Below are 23,027 nucleotides of genomic sequence, written 5' to 3'. Positions count from 1 at the left end.
TACCCTGGTGCAGGTGTGCCGCGGTCAATGGAAGAATCCGTGAGTTTCTCTGTGAGTTTTCCATTACGTCATAGCTAGGGATGGGTACCGGTGTCCGGTGCCATTATTCTGACATAAACGGTAGTAACCAGACCGAAAAGCAGCGCACATTTCGGTGCTTTATTTCGGTGCTTTTTTTTCCTGAGCTGTGATACACTTCTAGCCAATCATTTTACGTTTAGTAGGCGGGGCCAGGTACGTACGTTCTTTTAGAGCAGAGCTACAGATTAAAAATGACCAAGGTAAAGCGGTCAAAAGTCTGGCTGTACTTCACAGCAAAAGATGCAAACTCAGCAGCAACAAGTGCTTTAAGCTGATACTGTGATACTGTCAAAGGAGGTAACATATAAAGTGGGTTTCCAAACAAAAACCCCATTCTTCACTGAAAGAAAAGAACACGTTAAACTCTAGAGCAGCGGTCCCCAACCACCAGGCCACGGACCGGTCTGTGAGTCGTTTGGTACCGGACCACGAGAGTTGAGGCTCAGGTGGGAAATTGATGGTTTTCAGGGTTTTTATCATTAACTCTGTTTCCCTGGGTCTTTGTAGTTGTGTCTTCTTATTATTATCTTATTTTGAAAGAAATATTTACACGTTACCATGGTGGCCAGAGAGCAGACAGGAGGATGTTACTCTTAATGTTGGCGCATTTCAGGAGGACGCTGCTAATAAAGTTACACAATTACACAGTTAATTGGCATTTATTATTACATTTATAAAATACCACAGTTTTTGTCTTGGACGTATCATTTTATTTTGTTGTATTTGTTCGCTGCACCTTAAAGGCCGGTCCGTGAAAATCTTGTGTGACATTACACCGGTCCGTGGCGCAAAAAAGGTTGGGGACCGCTGCTCTAGAGTGAAACAACAAAGGTACAATGCCTAGGCAAAGCAATGGCAGAGCACTCCTAAAAAGCTTCTGCTAATCTTTAAACAGCAAAACAAACTAGGCCCCACAAATTTACTGCCATTATCTTCACCACTAGAACAGCAGGAACATATTTCCTGACACTTGGTAGCCAAAACAAAACGTATGATGTAATGATAGAAAGGTGCTATACAAGTACAGTTTTGCTTATCTACTTAGAAAGTATACTCCATTAGATGTTACAAACTCATCGATGCTGGGTACTAGAATTTACACAAGCCTTAGAAGAAAACTGAAAATTACTGGAAGCAGCAGCAGTCATGCCAAACTATAACATGCTGATCACTGTAGTTTGTTCAGTGAGTATGGTTTGATTGAATCGGTTTCCCTGATATAGGAATAGGAAAGGGTTTCAAAGTACCAAAAAAATTAGTTGCTGGTTTTAATTTAAATGTCTTATGAGATCCAAAAGTCCAAGAATTTTTTTTTTAATATATGTAAAGGGACCTCTGGCTAATACGTCGGGTTCATGTCGGGCTCATAACCGAAAACTAGCTTTACTTTGTTGTCTGGGTCAACTTTGCTAGTGAGAGACAGAGAGAGGCGTTGAAAGGCTCCAATGGAACTTATTGTTTCGGAGGAAAACACGAACACAGTGTACAGTCGAGTCTTAACAGCTTACTTACAGCTGGGCTCGTCAGGCACTCTTCTTGGCTGCAGTGGTGATTATTATATTTACATGCTTCCAGCTCCCGTTTCTGGTCGGTGACAACTCGTACTTTTCCTTTTTCTCCCTCCCTCGCTCACAGACACATAACAAGTATGGCAGTCCATTCTCCCTGCAGCACGGACTACACTGCCCATGAGGCTACATTCTTTAGGGCTATGCCTGTAACACTAATGCGTGTTTTGTTTGGGTTTCCACCGGTGTGGAATTATCAAAAATGGAGAGGGCATAGCCTAACATATGAAACAGGAAAAGACCGGCGTGTAATCCATTTATTTCAACAAAATAACTGTATTCTGAATACCACCTTTTTAAACGGTAACTGTAACAGAATACAGTTACTCATATTTTGTATTTTAAATACGTAACAGCGGTACATGTATTCCGTTACTCCCCAACACTGTTTATAGACATGTCAGCATAGAACAATTAATGTTGGTTTAGTCAACATAGCATAGTTTTTTTTCTGGTCTTTTTTTTGTTATTGTTGTTGATTTTCAGGTCACTTTGGAGTGATTCATTGGTGCGTCCGCTGTTTTATTTATTACTCTTTATGTCTTATCATTTCTCTTTCTGCACTCAGCAGTATGTTTGATCTGCCTTCAGTCCTGCCCTTTAACTACAAAAACACATAAACACACATACACAACCCAACCAGTCAGTCAATCAGTCAAACCATGACCACACTGAGGTTTGCCACATGGAAACACATGGTCTGTTTTCCCTGACAGTTGGTTTCAGGGAAAACAGACTAAAATTGGAGGGAGGGAGGGAGAGAGAGAGAGAGAGAGGTTTGTGCATTCTTTACCAAAGTTCTCGTGGTTGGCACTGCCCTCTAGTGGTCCAAGCAAAATATTTGTATTTATCAGCTTGTATTTATCTGTTCCCTCTTCTGCTGTTCATAGCTAATGATATCAGGATTTTCACTTTGATCCCTCAGTGAACAGAGTTCAGACTGGTTAGAGCACTGAGCCTAGCTGAGATCCAGTGGAAAAGGAAATTTGCGAATGATTGGATAGAGTTTTCTGTCTGTCACCACCAATCCTCAGCCTGCTTTAATCTGTGTTAATCCCAGACTTCATAGTGTCAGTCATCTGCATTGTCTCTGCACTACTAATCTCACCTCTGACCCAGAATCATACTTACAAACACAGACAGGAGCCATTTCAACAGCCACAATTCACATTACTCATCCATTGCTTACTTACCGGTAGTTAATAATTCAGTTCAATTTAATTAAATTTTATATATACAGCGCCACATCGCAACAGCAGTCACCTCAAGGCAGTAACAAATAAATCAATAAACAAATAAAGGCACATCATGATGGGCGCTAGGACAGTTTATGGCCCACCAAAGTCAATTTTAAAGGTATAACTATGGCTTCACATCTAAATTGAATTAATTCTTGATTATGCTCTTCAATTTTATATTGAAGAGCACAATTTCAGTTTTATGAAATTCAGCTTTGTAGTTTTTTGTGTAATTTTCCTAATCAGCAAACAAGCATTGAACACATTTCACCACTGAGTTGCTTCAAAAGAGCAAGCTATAAAACATAATATGATGTGATAACCTGCATTGAGGATCAGGACAATTTTAAAAGCAAAATCATAAAATGTAATATTTTCCTTTTAATTGACTCTTTCTTTTTTTTAATGTAGTCAATCATACATGATAATGTATCCAGTGTTGCCCTGTTCATCAAATTTACATAAAAGCTACTGAAATAATAAAAGTTACTATAATAGAAAATAAAGTCAAGGTAGATCTTAGTTTTGGTTAGAGTTTTGATTCCTGTATTTGAATTTGTGTCCAAAAGTGCAGGCAAAAATGGAATATACACTGTAGAATGTGACAATCAATAATACCAAGCCAGCCACACTGTAATGAGTACATTTATTTATTTATTTTTTTTATCAGGATCTGAAATGACTGAGGAAATGTAAGCTGTAAACCATCTGCAGAACTCGTGGGTTTAAAAGAGTGCATCACAGCATATTTTTAAAAAGAGAGGTTTTTATCTGTGTGTTTCAGTCTGCAGTTCAGAACCGGAGAACATCCAGGTGGCACCACACAACCTTAGCAGCCTGCTGGTGACATGGGAAAGGCCACGGGCAGTGTATGACTCCAGCATCGACAAGTACTCAGTCAACTACAGACTAGCTAGTACAGAGAATGCTGTCTCATCTGAATATCTGACTGACGGAGACCAGGATGTGGTGAGAAAGCAACCAACAGTTCATAATATAAAAAACATTTTCTCTTAAATTTTGTGATATTTGCCATCTGTCCGTCCGTCCATCCATCCATCCATCCATCCATCCATCCATCTTCTTCCACTGATCAGGGGCCGGGTCATGGGGGGCCAGACAAGGCAGAGAAGCCCAGACCTCCCTCTCCCCTACCACCTCCTCCAGCTTGTCCAAGGGAACACCAAGGCATTCCCAGGCCAACCGAGAGATATAATCTCTCCAGCGTGTCCTGGGTCTGCCCCGGGGCCTCCTCCCAGTGGGGCATACCTGGAACACCTCGCCCAGGATGCGCCCAAGAGGCATTCTTGTCAGATGCCCAAACCATCTCAACTGGCTCCTTTCATTGTGGAGGAGCAGTGGGTCTACTCTTAGTCCTTCCCAGATGGCTGAACTCCTCACCCTATCTCTAAGGGAAAGGCCAGCCAACCTTTGGAGGAAGCCCATTTGTGCTGCTAGTATCCGCACTACCCACAGCTTGTGACTGTAGATGAGGGTAGGGACGTGGATCAACCAGTAAATTGAGAGCTTCGTTTTTACATTCAGCTCTATCTTCACCATAACAGACCAGTACAGCGTCCGCATCACTGCAGCCGCAGCACCAATCCATCTGTTAATCTCTCACTCCTTCATCACTTGTGAACAAGACCCCGAGATTTTAGTTTAATTCACTTGGGGTAGGAAGTTGTCCCTGACCCGAAGTGGGCAATTCACCCTTTTCCGGCTGAGGGCCATGGCCCCAGATTTGGAGGTGCTGATTCTCATTTCCACTGCTTCACACTGTACTGCAAGCTGTTCCAGTGCGAGCTGGAGGCCATCATACATTAAGGCTAACAGAACCGCATCATCTGCAAAAAGCAGAGATGAGATTCTGAGACCACCCAAGTGAAAGCCTCCCTCCACTTGGCTACTTCTAGAAATTCTCTCCATAAAAAAGGGCCTGTTGCAATGGGTCAGACATCCCATACTCCTGAAGCACCTCCCACAGAACACTCTGAAGGACATGGTTGAATGCCTTCTCCAAGTCCACAAAATATATGTAGACTGGTTGGGCAAACTCCCATGCACCCTCAAGTATCGTTGAGAGGGTAAAGAGCTGGTCCAGTGTTCCACGACCAGGACGAAAGCCGCATTGTTCCTCCTGTATCCGAGGTTCAACTAAAGGACGGACTCGCCAGCACCATGGCATAGACTTTCCCAAGGAGGCTGAGGGTGTGATCCCCTATAGTTGGAGCACACCCTCCGGTCCCTCTTCTTAAGTATCCGTCGCATGATAGTTTGCCAGAATTTCTTCCTTTTCCATGGCCTCTCCAAACTCCTCTCACACTGGGTTTTTGCTTTAGTCACTGCCTGAGTCGCGTTCTGCTTGGCCTGTCAGTACCTATCAGCTGCCTCTGACGTCCCGAAAGCTAACCAAGCCCAATAGGACTCCTCCTTTAGCCTGGTGGCTCCCTTCACTTCTGGTGTCCCAACATTTGGTTCGGCGGTTACTACCACGACAGGCAGCAACCACCTTACAGCTGCAGCTCAGTGCAGCGGCTTCAGCAGTGGAGGTGCTGAACATGGTCCATTCAGACTCGATGTCCCCAATCTCCCTTGGAACGCTGTTGAAGCTCTGCCTGAGGTGTGAGTTGAAGAGCTTGCAGACTGGACCTCTGCCAAGCGTTCCCAGCTCACCCTCATTATACATTTTGGTGCATCAGGTCTGTCCAGCATCCTCCCCCCCACCAACTCACCACCAGGTGGTGATCAGCTCAGCCCCTCTCTTCACCCAAAATATTTCCACAAGTCTGGTGATACGATTACAAAATCGTTTACAAAAATGTTTGTTACAACTGTGGTTTGCACAGGCGTCCAGTAACAAAACACTGCTCAGGTTCAGATCCGGGAGCCCATTCCTTCCAGTCACTCCCCCTCCAGGTCTCACTGTCATTTCTTACATGAGCGTTGAAGTCTCCCAGTAGGACAACAGTCCCCATGTGGAGCACTCTCAAGCACCCAGGGACTCCAAGAAGGCTGGGTACTTTGAAGTAAACTGCGCATAAGCGGAGACGACAGTCAGGACCTGTCCTCTGACCTGAAGGTGCAGGGTGCAAGCCCTCTCGTCCAGAAACCCCAACGTACAGGCAACAAGCCGAGGGGATACTAGAATACCCACCCCAGTCTGCTGCCTCTCAGCAAGGGCAACTCTAGACTGAGACAGTCTAGGCCCTCACCAGGACCCCAAGCCATGCATTGAGGTGAGCCCGACTATATCTAGCAGGTACCTCTCAACCTCATGCACTAACCCAGACACCAGAGAGGTGACATTCCATGTCCCAATCACTAGTTTTGGTAGTCAGGGTTTGGTCCGACAGGGCCTCTGCTCCTGGCCGCCACCCAAAGCACATTGTACCCGACACCTATGGCACCTCCTGTGGGTAGTGGGCCTGCAGGAGGCCATGTCCCTTTTTTCGAACTGTGCCTGGCTGTGCCCCATGGATGCCATTGGGCACCCTCCCCGGGCCTGGCTCCAGTGAGGGGCCCTGGAAGGGTGAACTGTTCCCTTGGACTTATTCGATTCAATTCAGTTTTATTTATATAGCGCCAAACCACAACAACAGTCGCCTCAAGGCGCTTTATATTGTACAGTAGATCCTACAATAATACATACAGAGAGAAACCCAACAATCATATGACCCCCTATGCACTTTGGCGACAGTGGGAAGGAAAAACTCCCTTTTAACAGGAAGAAACCTCCGGCAGAACCAGGCTCAGGGAGGGGCGGCCATCTGCTACGACCGGTGACTTATACTCATGGGGGTCTTTTGAATTCCTCATTGTTTGGTCCCTTACCCAGGACCAATTTGCCATGGGAGACCCTACCAAGGGGGACAACATAGCCCCTGGAATCCCTGGAACACACAAACCCCCTCCACCACGTTAAGGTAGCAATTCACAGAGGGGTGATATTTTCGCCAATTATATTAACCATTGACCTCTATAAAGCCTGAATAAGCAGCTGTTGCACAAATGATAATCACCGAACCTCTAAGAACTGTGCACTGCTTACTACTACTAAAAACTGTCTTCTCAAAAAGGTGTTCACTAGGCTGCTCAATGTTTTTGGTGTGGCTTTAATGGTAAATAATTCTTAGCCATATTGTTATTTCATAGTCTAGGGAGTATGTTGAAGTTCACCTGTAGGCCAACCCAAAAGTATCGCCCTGGATTTTATGTTAGACAATAAACTTTGTGTTGAAATAAAAGTTTTATGACACTTCCACAATATGTGCAAGATACTTGCCAAAAGTAAAATGTCTTTTTTGCCAAATGATGAATGTCTGCAACAACTTCTGTGGTGTTTAATCGCAAGGTAGCAAATTAAATAAGTCTTGGACACAGAAAATTAATATCATTAGGTGATGCGGTAAGGATGCTTACTTACACTCATTAGACACTTTGTTAGGTGCACCCGTTGAGCTGCTAGATAGGGTTAGGGTTAGCATGATGCTGTCATGTCAATATGGATCAAAATATCTAAGAAATATGTATAGGAATTTGTCTACAACAGCGGTCCCCAACCCCTGGGCCACGCACCGGTACCGGTCCATGAGTCGTTTGGTACCGGGCACGAGCCTAGTTTTAGGATAGCTGTAACATTCACTTGTACACTGTACTTTGACCATGGTTTAACTCCTTGTGAGTGAAATAAAGACATGCAAATGACTGTAGAGAATGGAAGTAGGTAATCTTGGCACTGATGTGATATTCTTTCACCAGGGTGCGATACTTGATGACCTCTTGGCCAACACCAGTTATATGATCCAGGTTGTGGCGGTGTGCTCCAACGGTCTGTACGGACGTTCAAGCAACCCATTGATGGTTGTCATGCCCATTGACAACCCTGGTAAGAGCAAGCGTGCCCATCACCAGGCATAACCACAAAATCTATTAATTGTGAAATAGTAAGGCTAGTGCAAATTGTGACTTTGTGACAAACCTGCAAGATAGCCAAACCTGTATATTATAAAATTAATTTGTATTGAACCTTTACAAAGTGCAAAGTAATTGGTTAACACTTAGTAATGTTATTGGTCACATTACTGTTACTAAGTCATCATTTAACCATATTTTAAATATATTCCAGTCACTTTTACATATTATTAATAATTAATAATTTAAATTTAATCTAATAACGTGGATGCATTTCATTCAACATTTTTATTTACTATGACATTTTATTGTTTTTTTTTATTTTCATCATTTTCTTTTGCTATTCTCTCTTTACATTTTTCTGTTGTTTTATGGTCATAAATGGAATAAACTGCATTAGAAGATAAAAGCTTATAAATTACCACACACTAACAAGGTCACTTTTGTAACGGAAACATCTGGTTTTGGTTGAGGCTAGAGAATTTCTTTTTTTCCGTCTAAAAGGGTTTTGTTTAACCTTACTTAACACAAAGACCTGAAGCTGAGGAAAAACTGCTTCAGCCCTTCAAACTAACTAAATTGTTACTGAAATATGATCATTAGGGTGCAATTAATTAACTTTTTTGGTTTCTTACACATTTTTCTTTGTAAACAATTTATCCCAAATATCTGTCCTCCCCTAAATCCTGAATAAATATTTCTTGTGTTTTTCCTCATCTCCTTTTCACCCTACCCATTTTACCTTCCCTATGGTTGTACACATGTAACTGACTACATTTGATTTAACACACAAAAACATGTTTCATCTTGTCTGTGTTTTTAACTGTTTCTTTAGATTCTTAAAATATACTCTTCCTGTATTTAGAGTTAAACAACATACTTGGTTTAAAGAGTAATTTTTAGTGTTGCAAAGCTGCCATCTTTGTTTTGCTGTCATCCACATTCACATGGCATCTGTTCTGCTTCCCAATCCTTTTGTTTTTGCAGCCTTTTGTTTAGTGAGGACTGGATTGGCAGTTATAGTGACTTTGTATTTCAGCTGAACTTAATAATAAATAAACCGATATGTGTTCTTACAATCAAAAAGATGAAGTATCCTATTATCCTGTATCTTATTGTAATATTCTTCAATATTCATTAGATTTACATAAGTGAATTTTTCCTAACTTCGGTTTTGGATACATGCTAACATTCTGGCAGTCATAGCTGCCTAGAAATAGTTCTGTCACAAAAAAACATAGAAATCGACATCTTAAAAACACCTTATTATGTTAGTATTAGATTACTACTATTATATTACTACTTATATTTAAGTAGCATTACCTTATTTTCAATTATATTGTAGGGTCTCTACCTTGTAAAGTGCCTTGAGGCAACTGTTGCTGTGATTTGGCACTATATGAATAAAACTGAATTGATTATGGCGTTTACAAGACTGTGAGGAATAACTAACAAGGCAACGTTTTACTCACCTTTAAAATTAGTCACTTTTAAAATTGAAAAAATATTTCAGACCGAGTAAAGTGTATAGCATAACTTTATTACTGGACTGGTTGCGCAGGTCCTATCATGCTACCACACTGGAATTCACTGAGCTCCTGAGAGCAAACCATACATGATTATAGTAGGAATTTTATGATCACCAAATGAAGTACGTTCAAAATACAATTCCTGTACAGAAATTTGCAAAAGTGTTATTTATGATCTATAATGATGATGATATGTGTTCTAGGAAAAAATACTGATATGTATTTCATTTGTAAATGCCATGGTGCTAATGTTGATAAAGTTAACACACATATCATTTCCCTGAGTCTTCTCCATCAAGCCTGTTTCTTTAAACTTGTAAAACCTCACTTCATGCTTCTCAAACAAGTCTGATCTGGTCCTTGTGGTGTGTCATTTAGCTTCAAACAGGTAAGAGCCACTAGCCCACCATTTACACACCTGCCCCCTTAAATCCCCACTGTGTGCTGTCTCTAAGTTCAGTCAGCTTGTGCAGCATTAGCAGATAACTCTCCTTATGAGTTTGTTTTATTCCTCTTAGGGAAGAGGTGGATCCAGTCTGAAAACAAAAGTTTGAGACAATCGGAGTTAAAGAAGTAACTTGAAAGCTTTTTGTTCAGATTCCTTTCTGTAACTTGTCTAGTTTTACAAGAATGAAACAGGAAAAACTACAAGTTGCAAATGCTTCATGTGTTTGTGTCTTTTGGGGATAATTCCTGCATGCAGGTACCCGATATGTTGTCACCATTTGTTTTTTTCATAAATTGTCATTTTATCACATGTAGTTGTCTGAATAATCCTCCTCTTTTTCATTTTCTCCATATGGTTTTTTGTATTGTCCTTTTTCCTATCCCGAGTGACACATTCCCATTCTGATTATTGGTCCTAGAATAACAAAACTAAATGAAAGGATTAATTCTCCAGGAGCTTACCTGTTCTTGTCTGAGATGTTTTCGTCTGTGTTTCCAATTTGTTATGACCTTTGTTACCTATTTCTGCTTTTTCAGCATTTTCTTTCTTTGAACATTGTTTTTAATTCTGGAAATTAAAAATAACATGAATATAAGTTGAAGGAAACTTAAAGCCATCCTGAAGAAAATTTAAGCTAGAGTTATTTTGAAATTAAGTGATTTATTCTAGTTCTTGTTTGCATTGTATATAACTAATGTTGCATTCTGTTCCCTTTCTAGAAAATGCACTGGATCCAGCTTCTTATGAATATAGTAATGAGGTAAAAACAAAAATCCTATTTTCCCCATCTCATTGTTTAATTGTAGAATTACTGTTACTTGTCAAAGTCTGTAAACCATACTTTTACCAACAGGTCAAGTATGATCTAGATCTTACCTGGGATGAAATAGGACAAACTAAGGACCACGATCTGGATTGGAGTGCAACAAACTTGCAGAGGACAACAACTTCTGAATCACCTTTTTTGCTTTTGCCTACTATTAGAACTACAACAGTAGAGTCGGGTCACAGGAAAGTTACCAAGGATCCACTTCCTCCTCTTAGAGCCACTCAATCTGGTCAAGTGTTGAGCAATTCTGAAGAGATGCAACAACATAGTACCTCCATGTGGTCACCAGAAATGACCCTGCCACCAGAAACAAAGGGAAGAGCTAACTTCAATGCCAATGCTCTGTTTAATTTAACCAAAACAACCAAAGAAAACTCACTTTATACCACCACTGCTCCTTTACACCGCACGATAAAAATAGATGGTGTTCATGGAGGCATTACCCTAAATGGAAAAGGCAAAATAAAGGGAGGTATAAGTACCACTGCTCCCACAGTCACCACTTCAAAGGCTGATTACATTAATAGAGGATTAAGTCAACAAGATTATTCTGGAAAAGTAACTACCACTACTCCTACAATTACCAGTGCAAAGACCAAAGAAGGTAATGTTTCTCAATCAGGCAACACTGCAACCAATGTCATGTCTCATATAAGTAATGTGAGCAGCACAACGTCGTCTTCTACATCCTTCATCCAAACCAAGACTGATCCACGTTTGGCACACCCAACAAACAAAGACAACACCACTGATAGAAGTCTTTCTACTAAGCCCAGAGGTATTCCAGAGATCCAGACAGAAAGCTCAACTTCCAAACCTTCCTCTTCACCTACCAAAACATCTGTCCAATTAAGCCGCATTCTCGTGCAGACCACAAAGCCACTGTCCAATGGTGAGAGCCTATTTGTGTTCCCCTCAACTTCCTCCTCCTTCACCTCCTCTCCTTTGTGTGACGCCGTGGATTCCAGCTGTGCCTCTTCCACCTGCTTGCATGATCCTACCTCCTCTTGGCCTATATTGTCTCCCTTGGACTCACAGCTTACTGCTACATCCCTGTCACCTGTCAAAGACCCAGTTTCCCAGGCTTCAGTCTTCACGCTATCTGCCTCTACCCTGCCTTACCTCCCTCACCCCTCACACTCCCTGTCTGGTTGGGCGACTGACCCTGTCTTTCATGGTGTTGGGTTTGATGATACTGATAGCAATGATGATGTGTTGTCTGGATCTTCAAGTAATCCCTCAGTATTTAGCAGTACACCTCCACTCCAAGCACTTCTAGACCCGTCTGCTATTGTTTTCACCACCAAGCTCTCTGAATCTTCCTGGGATCAGTCTCTCTCAGCAGCATCTCTGTCTGTCATCCCCACCCTAGAACCTTCGGTTCATCTGTCTAGTAACCGCTTCCTTTTTGACCCTACCCTGGGATTATCTAGTTCTTTCTCATCTGTTTTTGACAATTCAAGATATGCCACAGGGAAAACAATAGAGACTTTTCTCAAAGAGGGCAGTGGTGACAGATTTCCATTAGTTAGCGATGTGCATGCCCTGTGTGACTGCTCTTTGGAGCCATCAGCATCCTCCCCTTGGTTGCATTTGTTAAATGTTGAATTGTCCTCCTCAGCCTGGGACTCTATAAGTTTAGAGCTTTACTCAAGTTTGGGCTTCCTTTCAGCCACTCATGTTGAATTTGACAATTTTCTACACTCTTTATCTGTGGTGGGCTCTGATGGTCTGTCCTTAGGTCAGCCACTGTCATCCCGTAGTGCTATCTTGCCTTCATCATCTTCTTCACACTCCCAGGTTCTCCAAGCCACCCAAAGTGACCTGCCAATTTCTGTTGCAGCCACAGCATCTGCCATCATGGAATCCTGGTTCTCTGTATCATCTGTGCTAACTCCTTCACCCACAGCCTCCCCCACCACTCTCGCTTCAGAGGGACAGGTGATAGACACCAGTACCAGTGCATCTGGCTCAGGCCTGTTCCCCGACTCCCAGGAGGGCATAGATCAGGAGTGGGACATGGTTCAAACTTCAACCTCTGGGGAGAGCATGCTCCCTTACTCGATGAACGTTATTGGCAGTGCTTCCCCATCTAGCTCCTCAGAGGCTGGCCAGAACCCAGACGATCTGGATGAACACTCCTCAGCATTTTATTTTGAAAGTGAGAGTAGCAATGCATTGGGCTTCGAGGTAGGAGACACGACAACGGAAGCAGTAACCTCTGCTTCACATTGGTCGCTAGGTAGGGAGGAGGGGAGCAGCTCAGGGCAGAGTGAAAGCCTCTACGACAACGAGACATCTTCTGACTTCAGTATCTCTGAGCACACAGAAAGGGAGTTGACAGAAGAGGAGCCAGTAGCAGGTAAAACAAAACAAAAAAAAAAGCTGCCAGTGCGCGGGGGACAAAAACTTCACTGCATTTGCAATTTTCCCCTGGAAACTAGGAAACACATGCTTTGTTAGAAAGAATTTTGAACATCCAAAAGACTAATCTACTTCTCTTCATTTGTAAGAGAAGAAAAAGAAAACGTCATTTATAATTTCAGTCTGTTAAATCAAAATAAAGAAAATTCACTTAACTATACAGGCCCCTTAACTATTATGAACCTTTCATCACATTCTTCACTATAATTTCAGATATATTTATCTTAATAGATTGCATCCAGCCATATATTGTTGTTTTTTCAAACTGCATATCAGGGATGTAAATAGCTCCACTTCCATGTGAAGTATTTTTCTTATTTAATATAATTCTAATGGAGCCTCTCTGATGACATGTGAGGCAGTAAGATATTCATGGCCACTAATAAAGAAGAAGATGCGAAAATGCAGGAGCCCTAAACGCTGCACTACATTTGATGACAGAATAAAACCTTTTAAAGAGGCCACACTATCATGAGATAGAGACAGAAAGTTAAAGAATATCCTGACAACAACTAAAATTATTACTGTAATTAAAAAAAAAAGAAAAAAAAAAAAAGATGACATGTGGTCTAGCTTTGGTCATCAAGGTTTAGTGATGCTCAAAAACCCTAAACACTGAAATGCCTTTTCAAATGTTGCTTGACATGGGCACCAGAGGGCAGCAGAGCTGTTTTGATTTTCAAAGTGGTTCACATATCTATATTATCTTTATATTGTCTCAGCTGTGCTATGTATAGGTTGTAAATATGAGTGAAAAGTGATTTAAAGTTGTAGTATTTACAAAGTAAATCAAGTAATAAATAACAGAGAAAGATTTTTTCCCTTCCTGACAGGCTTTGATTTTTAGTTTATTTAAATGAAATTCACATTGATCTTATTAAAATCTTGCTGCAGGTGGGTAATATCATAATTAATATCCCTGTTACTTCAAAGTTGCATAATAATAATAATAATTCTTTAAAAAACTTAAAATATCTTTTTTTTTGTTGGTTGGATTTTTCTTTTTTTTAAGATTTTCATCCATAAAGCTTTGTTCGTCAAAGTGTCCTTGAAAATACCAAAATTTTATGATTTAAAAAAAAAAAGTTTTCACATGGTCTTGTTGTAGAAGGTCTTGGTGTGTTACTGCACTAATAACAACAAAGGCCAAATGTTTGCAAATGGAAAAGAAAAGTAGTGGGTCACTCCTTTTATTTTATTTTTTTAGAGGTAATTTGAGGTCAACTGATCTGTGTTGTATGATGTGTATTGAACATTGCCCTGACTTTTCTTTCAGATAAATTAAAAATAAGGCCTGCCTGGTAGCTAAATATATGTTAGGGGGAAACCTCCAACCTTTTTATTTATATTTGTTAAGAGGGGGTTTTAAGACTGTTGGTTCCTTAAGTCACATATTTGATTTGATTTGATTTTTAATTTTTTGAGTTGAGTCTTCTATTTCAATTTCCTCATTGAATTGACTAATATTTTTCATCCTCTAGTAATTAGTCCAAGGTTTAAAACCGGCATAAAAAGGTGTGCTGGATGAATTATTGGATGAATTGGTTTTACTTTTAAAGCGCACCACAAACTCGATATGAGCTGGTTAACAGGTCTGACCCACTCATTCATGACAGTGCAGGGTCAGTCTGTGCAGAAAAGGTCTAGCAAACAGCTTTTCAGTCATGTGTAGTTCACACTATTGTTGTTTTTACAGGCTGTCAGAAAGGATGGTTTAGCGGCTAAATTCAATTCAATTTTATTTATACAACACCAAATTACAACAACAGTCACCTCAAGGCACTTTTATATTTTAAGGTAAATCTTACAATAATACAACAGACAAATGCAAGTGCTATGGCAACAGTGAGAAGGAAAAACTCCCTTTTAACAGGAAGAAACCTCCCGCAGAGCCAGGCTCAGGGAGGGGCAGCCATCTGCTGCGACCAGTTGAGGTAAGGGGAGCTGCTGAGTGACCTCAGGTTCAGCCATTATAGGTTATGTACTTTGAGGAATCAGTGATGGACTTTTCATTAAAGGCTTTTGTGCCTCCCTGTGTTTCAAATGGTTTGGCAGGTGTTTTTATCGTGATGAATTTTGTATTTGTACAGCACATTAGTCAATTTTGAATGAGGGAGAGCATTGTGTTTTGAGATATAAATGTGTTTTTTTATTCTAAAATAGATATTAGAGGTATGAGAATGTCCAACGTTGTTTCATAAACACTTTGAGTAAGCCAAGAAGAGCTCAGTTACATTTCATTTGCTTCTTTTTTTTCTTGTAAGTCTTCAAATTATTAATTATTCTTCACGTTTTTGGGGTCACCATTAAATTTGTATGTGTTACCTGCCAAGATGATGAAGTACAAAGGGATAGTACTATAAGTTCTAATTATTTTTGATAATAATTTATTTTGCAACAAGTTTGGAAGTTGGTCCACAACTTGTGTTTAATTAATCAGATGTGAAATTTCCATTTGAATCATGTTTCAGTTGAGTGAAATGTTGTTTAGGTCTTCCACAGCGTACATTTCTATCCACTTTTACAGGAAAGATGCACTGTGGGTATTTTTCATATATCATTAAAAATAATTAGTGAAAGCTCACAAAAATAATACCTAACACCTAGAAACAGAAGAGCACAGTGCAAAGAAATCTGTGTAACCTACGATGCTGTATTACCATTTTGCTACGTGCTCTAATGCAGCGGTCCCCGTCCCCTGGGCCACGGACCGGTACTGGTCCATGAGTCGTTTGGTACCGGGCCGCGAGGGTTGAGGCTTGGGTGGGAAATTTATGCTTTTCAGGGTTTTCATTGGTCTTTATCCTTATTTTCTTTATCGTTTTTATCGTTAACTTGGTTTTCCTGGGTCTTTTCCCGTGTGTTATAAATAAATCTCTTTTTTTTTTGGTACTGGTTTTGTTTTGTTGTATTTATCCGTGGCACCTTAAAGGCCAGTCCATGAAAATATTGTCACACGTAAACTGGTCCGTGGCGCAAAAATGGTTGGGGACCGCTGCTCTAACATATAAATAAATAAATTACTTATGTATTCACTTGAGTAATTTAAGTACAATGAAAAAAGTCGATACAACCCCACAAGAGAAAGGAAAGCTTGTTTTATTATTCTTGGAGGTCTCATATTGAAGTTTTGCAAATGTGACATCAGAAAACCCTTTTGATGCTGATTTTTAATTCTTTCTTTTACATTGGACCATCTATGGTTGTTTTCCTATTTTCTTTCCTCTACTTTTAAATGTTCCATGCTTATATGCTCAAAGTTTCAAATATACTTCAGGCAAAGTTGTTCAATTGAACCAAGTGGGAGAGTAAGTACAGTTTGTTGACAAGACCTGATTGATAAAATTATGATTTGCTTGACTAAATATGTCTAAATCTGTGGGCTGTAATATATTTTGAAAATGAAAGAGCAGTTAGCAAGCAAGCAGAGGACGTTATTTTTGGATTGGCAGTCGATAGTGTTACATTTGTGGTCCTATGCTTTATCAGTGTATTCTATAAATACAATAATCTGTGTAAAGATATACAGATTTGCTGAAAATGCAGTAAAGTCTGAAGGCAGGTTATAGACTTAAATTTTAACAGGTTTACAAAAAACCCAAGGCAAAAATGGCCTGTATTTGTATAGCGCTTTACTAGTCCCTAAGGACCCCAAAGCGCTTTACACAACCAGTCATCCACCCATTCACACACACATTCACACACTGGTGATGGCAAGCTACATTGTAGCCACAGCTGCCCTGGGGCGCACTGACAGAGGCGAGGCTGCCGGACACTGCCACCACCGGCAAGAGCAACAATGCTCTATTTAAGGTTTCACAACATAAATTTACTATAAATTCACTAATCAGTGTACGACCATCTTTTATATATATTTTATGGATAGGAGGTCAGAAATATGGTGGCTTTAGAGACTACATTTTGGATTCTACATGGGACCAATATTCTTATACTTTCTTTAGCATTATTTCCATTGATTCTAGATTAACTTTGACCCTGTGGTTACATTTCAGGCAAAATAAGCAAAAATTTAAATGCATTTGCTGACTGTCACAAAAAAACAAAAACAAAGGAAAAGCTGGTTAAATAGTGAAAAACATGTTTGAAATAGCAATATTCTACCTTTTGTTTCACCTAATACTTACAATTTAAATGTATAAAAATACCATGACTATAATGACTTTTTTGTAATTAAAAGTTAACTATATCCAGTTTAAACTGACACGTTTAAAATATGACCCTGACTGGGTTTGTATGCCACTGGCATATAGTGTTTGTGGCTCTGTTGACCAATTTTATTATACTTCTTGAGCCTTCATCTAAAAAGTAGGTGGGTTTTGACTTTTATTTCTGCTCTCCAGCAGCGTTTTTTTAGCTGCCAACTCTTTTGGTGTTATTTCTCTACAGATGCTAGTAACAGCAGCCACGAGTCGAGAGTTGGTTCAATCAGGGAACAAGAGAGGAAGGCTGTGGTTCCTTTGGCTGTCATCTCCACCCTCACCGTCCTCGGCCTGATTGCTCTCATCTGTGTTCTCGTCTACTGGCGGTAGGTACTGCCGGTAAATCTGCATATAATGGAAAACAGTTTATGCATGCAGGATACATAGTACAATTTTATAATCCCCCATCTATTTAAAATTTACACTTTATGTAGTGAGATTCTTTTAACACATTTACACAGGTGGTTTAGTCCAAAGCTAAGTGAGAGTTGTGAACAATATGGTTAAAACAAAGGCTTTTTTCTGCAGCCTGTTGTGCATTTACCATGAACATGGTGATGTGCAATAGAAGACCACTTCCCACACAAATTGTGCTCCACGTGAGAATGATCCAGACAACTTGTTATCCATAGGAGGGTCATCCATCGTGGGTAATAATATCATGCACTTATTCTTGTACGTATGGTACAAGATTAACATCAGGAAGATACGTGACATTGGAATATCATTTGAAATGATTGAAAAGTTCATTTTGCCTTTTCCTGTACCAGTTTTATGTCAAAAGTGCATTTTTGTTTACTGAAAATACTGAAAAATGCTAGCACATTTAGCATCCGACTTATTGTCTAATCCAAATCCTCCTCCAATAATTTCATGATTTTTGTCACGTTTTCTTTTTCTAAAAGGTGTTAAGAATATATTCCTAGTATCTATTAAAAACACATATGCATAATCCCCATCTCCACTGCCCGCCTTCTAACCCAACTACACGTCACATATATCTTCTGATGATCAACATCAACCAGAAGATTTTCACATTTTTCTGGGAAACCTAATCTCTTCAAACATGGGCTCAATCTTGATCATGCATCGTATTGTGTGTTTTTATTTGTGTTTTGGTGAGCAAATACACACACTTCACAAATAATACCTTCTGTTCATGCTGAATGAAGCCTTTCATCTGTTACTGCAGCTCTCTGTTGATTCACTTTGGATAACCTTCAGAGATGCCATTTTTCTTTATTTATGGAGACATATGAAATGCTCAATATGAAGCAAACTGAATGTTCTTTAAGGATAGTCGTAGTTTTTTGTTTGCATGCTTTGTTTTCTCCTCGTCACAAACCCCAAACCTTTTTTTTGTCTTGTTTTGACAACAAATCTTGAAAATCTTTCTGACCGTGAAATACCCAGCTCCAGAAATCCAATCAAAGACACGCTGTCAAATGCAGTGTAAACATTTTTAGTTATTTTTCACAGAGTACATTTGTCATCTGCCATGTTGAAGATAAACATATTGCTCTTGTTTGGCAATCAGCTTGTTGTTGTATCCCTAAGACTGAGCAGTGCTAAACTGGTAATAATCTGTAGAGCAGGAGGATTAATCCTTAATAAAGGATGTGCTTTGGCTGCAGTGCTCTGAGCATCACTCAGAGGAGAGCGTCCTGGGAGGGCTGCAGGATCGAAAAGGACATCTGACTGATTATGTCGGATAGAAGGAATCGTATCAGCTTCTTGTAGGGCGAGCAGCAGGAGGTCAGACTGCACTAATCCTCCTGTTGTTGTGTCCTCCTTCACTAACTCACAACACGGTGCTCATTTGGCCACTGCTGCTGTGCATTTGAGATGAAGCAGGGTGAGAGGATTTCGATTGACTACAAAGTTGCAGCAAGGTGAGAGTTGTGCAGCAAATCAGGATATAGCTAAACAGTCCTTAAAGGTTTGGATATGCACAATATTAATATTTATCCTACATCCTGAGTATCTCACAGGATGTGGATGGTAGCTGTTTTCAGTTCAGAGTGTGTCATTATCTGTTAATGTGGTTGTTACTAAGCTGCAGCTCAGTTACTTAATTTAATCTGAGCTTCTCACAAGTTACTATAATCAATATCAGTATATAATCAATATAATTGCATTAAGTAGTTTCTATGGTGTTATATGTATGTCAAAAGTCATGCGGGAGAAAAAAATTATGTAATTGCACAAGTACTAATTGCTACTCGCGCAATTAAATTCATGTAAATTCAATAATGCCCACATACAACTCAGAAGTCATGCGTTGAAATAAGCAATCAGGTATGCAAGACTGCGTTTGCGTGCGCTTCACGGTCTTATGGTTAGCTCTGTGCTCGAAGCTGAATCCTAATTGCTCCAACCAACTGACTAATTGGAGGGCGGAGCCAAAGGAAAAGTAGTAGCAGTGGAAATTACATTACTGCTAAAGAAATCATTAAAACTAGAGTACTCAAAGAGAAGTTCTGAAGTCTCTGAACTCCTGTTTACATTATCACACACCTTTTAAGATAAAAAAAATCATGATGAGTTTCTAAGAAAAGGAAAAATAGTTTTTATTCTATCATTCTTAATTAAATACATTTTCCAAAATGGGAACAAATAAGGTGTGCTGTCTTTTTACAACACAACACAACAGTAGTAAGTAGCTCATTTTCTGATCTGAATTAGTGGCCGATAAAACAGTTAAGGTTTTTACTATGATTTTGTGTAGCAACCTAAAGGGTCAAACTACACACCATCCTTGTAGCTGCTGTTTGCTATGTGGGCTAAGTTTTCATACTTTGCGGTCATGTCAGTCCACTACGTAAGAACGAGTTTTACCATGTACCATGTTGTAGATCCTTAAATCTGGTGTCTTGCCCTGGACTTGCAGACCAAAGGGAAAAAGCTATGCATCTGTCTGTTTGCACTGCTAAAATATTTGTACAAAATACTTGTACAATTGTCTTTTTTTAAATTATTTTAGTTTGATAAGTTTATATATTTATTAGTTGATATATTTATATACATAGTTTATAATTGTGTTCATAATAAAAGCAAGAAAAATATTAAAAACTAATTCTACTAGGTGGTTAGATTTGTGGTTATTAGTAAAATTATTATGATTTATAATATTAAATATTAATATAATTAGAATGAAACTTTTTGCAGTTGTGGAAGAAGTATCTATCCCGAATCCTATACTTAGATAAAAGTAGTCATACTACATTCTGTGAAAATAAACTTTTAATGAAGTGCAAAAGTTCTGCATTAAAATATGTCAATCTCTATATAATTGCTTGTTTGTTTTTAACCTGTACTGTCAGGCAGGTTTAGCGACAGAATCATGGCCTGAATGCTTTGTTGTGCCAAACACATTTGCTTTTTCCAGGACGAGCGCTGTAGACTCTGGGGTTAATCGTTTTGTTTTTATAAATTGTGTTATTATCTGTGTGGGTATTATGCCAGAGTGGACAGTGGGTGAAGGCCAGGTTGCCGAAAGGCAAGAGGAGAAGGCGGAGGAACTGAAGAAGAAAAGGGACAGAAAGAAAGAGGGGTGGGGAATAATCAACGACCAGTTGGGAGGAGCAGGGAGAGGAACCACCCCCAACCCACCCTCAATAACGCCAGACATGCGTGTGTGCACCGCAAGAAAACTGTTGATTAATTTAACTATGCATTTTTATATTTTTGTCTTCTAGATGCTGTATGGGGTTTGGGGTTTTTTTGTTTGTTTTTTCTTCTCTTACAGGTGCAGCATTTGGCATCACATTTCTATTTGCACTCTATACTTTTATTATGTTTTTCCTGTTTTCGCCCCCTTCCATTTTTTTTCTTCTGCTGCCTGTCAACTTAGACAAGGTCATAATATACTATATACTATATTACATATAATCTAATAAATAAAATAACACTAATAGAAAATGATAAATAAACAGATGAAAGAAACACATGAAGAAGAGGAGCCTATAGAGAATTTAGAGAGCTCGTCTTAGAAAAGCAAAATGTGTTTGGCACATTTTTGGATTCAGATCATAATGCTAATTGCAAAACCTGCCAGACAGGACAGAATTTTTTTTAAAAAATGGTAAATGGACTGGTTTTTATATAGCACTTCTGTACATAAACACTCAAAGAGACTAGGGGTTGTTGTATCCCCTCGGATTGCTGCCAGTGCATTTAGGCTTCCGCCGCTTAATGAGGACAGGATTTGTTCCAGGTCATTTGGGTCAGGGAGCAGGTACTGACTGTTGTTTGGCATAAAAGTCCAAGCAACAGTTTAGCCTTCTTGGAGTCCCTGAAACGGGTGCTCAAGCTGCTACACCTCATTACTCTGTTGTCCTACTGGGAGACTTTAACCCTGATATAAGCAATGATAGTAAAACCTGGAGGAGTGTGACTAGCATGCACAGCCTTCCTCATCTGAAACACAGTGGTGTTTTGTTATTGCAAATCACAATTTGTCCATAATGAACACCATGTTTGAACATAATCTGCAAAGGGTGGACCAAAATCATAGTATACATATATGGAGGAGGCATATGGAACTAACCCTTTTAGCTGCAATGCTGCCTAATGTAGTATACAAAGTATTGTAGATCAATTAAATTTGTTGCTTTGGAATGTGTGAATAACCATTCAACTGCCCAATGCTGGGAACTATTGGAAGTCTACGTCAACCACTTGACTACCCTGAATTATGAACCCTCACTGATGCGACGAGACCACTCAAGGACTCTGGCTGACATTAAAAGCAAAATCATTTAAGGGATACGGGTCCTATACTCCTTTCTGCTTATAGCTCCTGTTGACCTAAACTGTGTCATTTAAAAGAAAAAGAGAAATCTTTAATCTCGTAAAGATTTATCTGGATGCAGTGTTTTCAGTAGGAGAAATACTTTATCCGAGTGAATTAACAATCATGAAGATGATTTTGTGGCTTATTGTTGCAGTGCTACTAGTTTCAGTCATTTTGCATCTGTACTGTTAGGCAAACACTAGCAGTCATCTGAGACTAAAGATTTCCTTACCTTGAGTAAGTTGTAGAACAACTATCTTAAGAAAAAAAACTAGACTGAAGAATTAATATAGAAGTAGAATGAAGTAGATTTAATAAAGTAGAAATTATTCTGTTTGGTTTGGAAACTTGATGCAGGGCTAATCAGACTAGATTAGTGGACAGTGGGGGGCTGGCGTAAAAACCTCTGAGACCTGTTGGGAGATTGTTTTTGTTAGTCAAAGTAGTTTCTCAAAGTATTTGTCATTAATCTCCAGTGTTGGTCAAGTTACTTGAAAAAAGTAATCAGTAACTAATTACTGATTACTTCCCCCAAAAGTAAACCCGTTACTTTACTGATTACTTATTTTCAAAAGTAATTAGTTACTTAGTTACTTTTTAAAAACAAGACTTACAACCTGAATAGGTGATAAAGCGATAGATCTTTCAGCCCAATTCTACTTTTTCTGCATAATCCATCATACAAAATGTAATCAAATGGAAAAGTCTTAATCTTTTAACTTTATGCATCAAGCAAACATTAAATTATATACAAAATTCTCAGATTGGAAGAAATTAGTTTAACATTTAAACCTATTTTCTGCACATTCCAGCACATAAAATAAAATATTCTTTTGTGTTTACACTCAGTCTTTCAAATAGATGCAAGTAAAACACAACAGAAAATAAATAAAGTCAAAGACTAGCGGTCCTGTTGCTCTATTTTCACCTGTAAAGCAGGAGTGGGGCAGGCGGAGGTTTACCCTGGTGCAGGTCAGAGGA

The 23,027-nt window shown here is 39.5% G+C and overlaps 1 protein-coding gene across 1 annotated transcript in view; it reads left to right on the top strand.

Moving 5' to 3' along the window:
• Positions 1-23,027, top strand: part of LOC102289990 (receptor-type tyrosine-protein phosphatase zeta) — a gene marked incomplete in the record, with an annotated part of 122,520 nt that overhangs the window by 64,591 nt on the left and 34,902 nt on the right. Inside the window, 6 exon segments of the mRNA XM_042214099.1 lie at positions 3,672-3,856; positions 7,649-7,775; positions 10,498-10,538; positions 10,632-11,499; positions 12,451-12,969; positions 17,439-17,577. Coding sequence (XP_042070033.1) covers positions 3,672-3,856; positions 7,649-7,775; positions 10,498-10,538; positions 10,632-11,499; positions 12,451-12,969; positions 17,439-17,577 — 1,879 coding nt within the window.

This window comes from Haplochromis burtoni, unplaced genomic scaffold, assembly GCF_018398535.1.
Source record: "Haplochromis burtoni strain Fernald_Lab_line unplaced genomic scaffold, NCSU_Asbu1 Contig_517, whole genome shotgun sequence".
Lineage (NCBI taxonomy): Eukaryota > Metazoa > Chordata > Actinopteri > Cichliformes > Cichlidae > Haplochromis > Haplochromis burtoni.
This window is presented reverse-complemented; position numbering and strand designations above follow the sequence as displayed.